The 5,205-nt window shown below is 42.1% G+C and overlaps 1 protein-coding gene across 1 annotated transcript; it reads right to left on the minus strand.

The window, feature by feature from the left end:
- Positions 1 to 894: 894 nt before the first annotated feature.
- On the minus strand, positions 895 to 2,019 carry LOC134472344 (speckle-type POZ protein-like). The gene is given in 1 exon segment (XM_063233679.1): positions 895 to 2,019. A coding segment is annotated over 1 exon segment (1,125 nt).
- Between the last annotated feature and the right edge of the window lie 3,186 nt (positions 2,020 to 5,205).

Raw genomic sequence — 5,205 nt, forward strand, 5'->3', positions numbered from 1 at the left:
GTAAGTAATAAATTTTGCTTCCTCAACATGAATTCCTCTGAAATACATAAAACACTTCTACTTTTAATTCTCTTTCATGCCATTTTCGTAAATCTGAGCATTTTCCTCTCTTTTTTCTCCAGGACCATGATTGGACTGCTCGCTCAGAGGCCTAGATTTTGCGGGAATGTGCTGTAGTGCTTGTGCTGCCTGTCTGTGTCACTGGGACAGGACAACATGAGCAAAGACTTGCATTGTGTGATTGTCCTTTGGCTTCAGCAGCCTGAGTTCTGGGTCATTTATTTCTGCCATCTACTATGTTAATTAGTGACATTGTACATCCACTGTGTTCATCCCGTGGATGGGCCTGAAATCATCAGCACACTGAAATTTTTCTTAGCTTCTGAATCTAACATACAGAAAAAGGATGAGGAGCCAAACAACTGTACAAAGTACGATTCAGGTTTATTTACAGAGAAAAGTGAGGGACAGCAAAAAGCCCGTGTTACAAGTGGGGTGCCCAGGGATGCATGATGGTGCAGAAAGCCAGGAAGGAGTCTTGCATTTACAGAGTGAAGTTCATGGTCCCTGCCTCTAAGGGTAGCCCCACCCCAGGTCTGCCTTCAACATTGACAGGAGTTTTGGTTTCCGTTTGGCATCGACACTGTAAAAACCCACTTTGCTCAATATTATAAAACACAGATTTGAAAATGCATGATATACGACTTCTAAATTCTCAGTATCGCATTTCCTTTTTCTGACCTTAAGACGGTGGTCCCTTCTCTCCCCTAGAGAGGCACAATTTAATATTTCCACATAGAAGAGTGAAGTTTCCACGGATTTCCCTAGCATATTATGGTTCAGGGGCAGCAAATGTGGCCAGGGTTTTGGGAAGATAAATGGAGATGTGGGATCTCAGGACAGTCTCACACGCTTGCATGGGGGTACCATGAATGCACACTGCATGGAAACCAGAGAGTGATAGGCTTCAGCCACCAAGTGAGGGTGGGACACCACCATGGCCTTCCACTCAGAGGTCTCCAGGATGTCAGAAACATGAAAATTGATGAAATCCAGTGTCCGGGTTTTCAACTGAGGTGCACTGTGGAGGTCAGCCAAGATGAGGATTTCCACGGCATTCTCCACAGAGAGGTTGCTGCACAGGTGGTTCTCACACATGAGCTTCAGGCGCTCCAGACCAAACCTGCTTGCAGCCTCCAGCAGTTCAGTTGCCATGATCCCTAGGTTTGGTGCCTTTCCAGTGTACATAAAGTATATCATTTCCTTAAAAACTTCAGGATCCATGTCACTGATTTCAACACGATTCTTTTTGCTTCCTTGCTTTTCATGTTCCAACAACGCCATGAAAACTGGAGAGCGAGCTGCTAAGATGGCTTTGTGAGCCTGGAATTCCTGGCCAGCCACACACAAGCAACAGTCTGAGAGCTGGGATCGCTCCCACAGTCCTCCTAGATGCTCTGCCAAGCAGCCCTCAGGAACCTTAACCAGCTTCCTAATATTCTGGCTGGAATGATTGGTGGGATCTTGTGCTACTTTCACTTCACAGAAGAAGGAAAGCTTGTCATTGGAGAGAAGCCCATTGTTTGGATCCAAAAGAAACTCTCTAAGGATGAAATGTTTGAATCCCCAGTCCTTTCCTCACACAAATGTATAAGCTTGTGGACTTGAGAGCACCTTGGTTTTCTCTCCTTTGGCATTCAGAATGGAAAAGGTGAATTTTGCATGAGCTACCCTCCTTGGACAGGAGATCATTCCCAGGTATAAGCACACATAATCTTTGCTTTGTTCATCAAGACCATTTGGGTAGAGTCGTAAGCACCATTTCACTTGATCATTTCCTTCAGCTGAAAAGATTGAACTTTGAATGCAGTCATCTATTTCCTTTAGGCAAAATCTAATGTTATCAATGGTCCACAAAAAGGACACGTTCACTACTTTGATGTCTGTGGTGTACCTGCTGTCCACTGCTGGCCCCTGTGACATTTCTGCTGGGCCTGCGGTACTGGAAACCCTTAACATCAGCAGAGTGAAAGTGCAGCAAGCTTGTCAAGTCACAGAAATCAAATTTCTTCTTCACCAGATGGCACAAATTTCACTGCAGTCAGCAGTTCCAAGCCAGGCAGGGCAGTATGGCAATCACAAGTAGAGAGCCTAATGTATAGATTAAAAGAAATACGTATTTAGAAATAAGCTGACTGAGATTTCCTAGTATATAAGTCAACTCTGAAATGTTTCTTGATCACTCAAAGAAATAGCTCACCAAAATGCACAGACCTTAAAATACGAAGCCTTGTTGAGTCCCGTCTGAGTTCCTTTCAGGAGGCTAATTCATCTGGGCTGGAAGCAAGGATATGAATTCCAAGTTTCAAGCAGGGAACCACCTCATCATGGAAACAGAAAGGATTCTTCCTTCTTGGTGTCCCTTTTATAACTCTTAGGACAGGATCCACCCTATGGTGGTTCTTCCCACCCTATTCTAATCCAATTGCCCTAGGTGTGTCTCACTCAAAATGTGAGAGTCAGTCAATTTTCATCCTACCTGTCTTTTCTATATGTTTATGAAAACAGTCTTTTTGACTAGCCCAGAATTTCTTTTGTCTCATTCATATGGGGGAGTTCTCTGGTCTATCGTCTTCCTGCCATTTCCAGAAGATGAGAGGCTAGGGTGGAGGATAGTAACTCCAGCATGCCACTGTTCTCAGTAGGCCCTCTGTGTTTATTCCTTTCTGGTGGTAAGGAGCAAAGCAGGACAGATCGGTCAATAAGGCACCTTTTCCCTTGGGATCACATGTGGGTGAAAGCCAGTTGCAGGGAAGTAATGTGAAGGGAGCAGATTCAAGGCTCCATGAGAAATAGGTGTGCTGGGAGTGAAGAGGTGGTTCTTCTGGGTAATCTGATACAGTGTCGGGAGCAAGGGACATGGATTTGGGACAGGCACAAACAGTGAATATTGGCAGAATGTCTCTAAACCTAAAGTCTAGTGTGGGACAACTGTAAATGCTACTTCCTCAGAGCTTTTAGATCTCCTACTAACCTAGTTCACTCCTTGGACCCAATGTTTGGAAACAGTAATATTACTGAGTTCCACTGGCATTTCCTGGGACATGGGTCATGCTGGGAGTGCCAGGAGTCCAGGCAAACCCTCTCCCCACCATGAGCAGCTGTGAGTCTGCCAGCCTGCAGGCTGAGAAACAAACATCACATCTTCTCCCCCTATCCCATTAGCATGTCGGAGCCAGTAATCTGGACGTCCCTTGAGAGGTTGACCCTAGGCAATGTAGTAAGGAGGGGATTTCCTTCTATCATCTCTTTGAAGCCCAATACTTTTATCCATGTTTTGGTTTGTTCTATAAAATATGGTCTTTTTTTTTAAAGCTGGTTATGTTTAACTGAGTTTCCACATACATGAAAGTATGCATAGGCATTTTGAAGCAAACAACCGATTCTAGCACAGCCATTAGTGACTTCCTTTTTGTCTGATTTTAAAGACCTAAAACTCCTTTCTCAGACTGTTTGGATTAATTTTATACTAGGTTTCTCAGTATGAATTCTGTGTTTCAAGACATGGACAACTATTTGGAAGAAAAAAATAGACAACATGAGAGATAGGGAAGATTTCAGATTATCTAGTTTTGAAATTTATATCTCTTACATTGCGTTATTATGTCCAATTTTGCTCTGTTTTGTTATGTTTAATTATATCTCCTTTCACAAAAAATAACAATGCTGATTTGCAGGGTGTGGGCGAACACATCATTAATCCCAGCACTCTCAAAGCTGAGGCAGGAATATCATTGTAGTTTCAAGGACATGTGGGATTAAATACTAACTTGAATTAAAAACCAAAAGAAGGAAAGGACAGAGGGAATGAGGGATGGAAGGAAGCAAGGAACGAAAGAAGGAAGCAAGAAAGGAAGGAAGAAAGGAAGGAAGGAAGGAAGGAAGAAAACAAGGAAGGAAGGAAGGAAGGAAGGAAGGTAGACAGTAAGAAGGGCTACCACTTCAGGGATAGATATCACTGGCTTTCTTCCAAAGCTTCTCTTTTTTCTGTTTTACATACTCAGAGTGTGATCCAGTTTTCCTCCAGCCTCACAAGTGTTACATACCCTCATGTACTTGGGGACCTTATTGGAAGGAGCACAACAGTCCTCATCCCTAACAGATATTTTTTTTTCTCTTTTTCATTTTTATTGTTACCAGGGATAGAACTCAGGACTACAGCTTGCCAGGAAATTGCTTATGCTACTGAGAGAAATCCCCAGCCCATCCCTAACAGATTTTGATACTCTATTTTTATTTGAATGTCTGCAAACTTGTCTATTACACATGGGCAGGTAGAATTCTTTTAATCAGTGCTAACTGGAGAAATAATTGCCTCAATTATTGGTAGGTTAAATTCCTCTTCTGTACCAGGAAAGCTTTCTGTCATGATGTCTACAAAGTGCTTTTAATGTCATTTGTTGTCTCTCCTCGTCACTAAGTGCCAGCCTGTACTCAGTATGTGAAGTCCTTTCCTCAAACTGGCCTAAAGTGCTCTGAATTTTTAAAATGGATTTTTTTCTCTTGCATATCGGCTTGAATCTATTTAATGGGTTCATTTATTTCTTAGGTTGTGCTTCAACAGTTCTTGTAAGCTCGCCTTTTTTTTTGGGCTGTGTCTGAACTAACATCACTAAGAAGGTTGTGTATTTTGGTAATCTCTGTAGTTAGTTGTGGTTACTTGAGAGATTACTTCTGTTTTAATATATTCCACAGCCTCATTGAATTGCCTTGTTGCCACATTGAAGTAACCTACTATTGGGTTTATTGGGTTTTCAAATTTTGCAACCTCATTTCCCCCCAGGTTTGCTTTATTGGCCTGGGTGCCAGAGGATTAGTCTGATTTGTGTGTTCTCATGTCTTTTCTGTTTCAGTTGAATTCTTGGAGTGATACTTGCTAGTTTCCTAACAGTATGAACTGAATTCGGGAAGATAAAACAGAATGCAAACAATCATAAACAATATATGAATTCATGATATGTCCAATCTGTCCTCAAGGGTTAAGATTCAAAATATATTTCAGAGGAAGAAGAGTAATGGCCAAAGGGAAAGAGATTACAATACAACGGAGATGGTAGATGGATCCCACCTACTGGGGGAAACTAATGCAGAAGACTAAATGAGATTTGAAAGAGAAAAATTGAAATCCAAACAAAAGCATACCCA

The sequence above is a fragment of the Cavia porcellus genome, unplaced genomic scaffold (assembly GCF_034190915.1).
Source record: "Cavia porcellus strain 051 isolate PalLab524CR breed Dunkin Hartley unplaced genomic scaffold, mCavPor4.1 scaffold_23, whole genome shotgun sequence".
NCBI classification, from domain to species: Eukaryota; Metazoa; Chordata; class Mammalia; order Rodentia; family Caviidae; genus Cavia; species Cavia porcellus.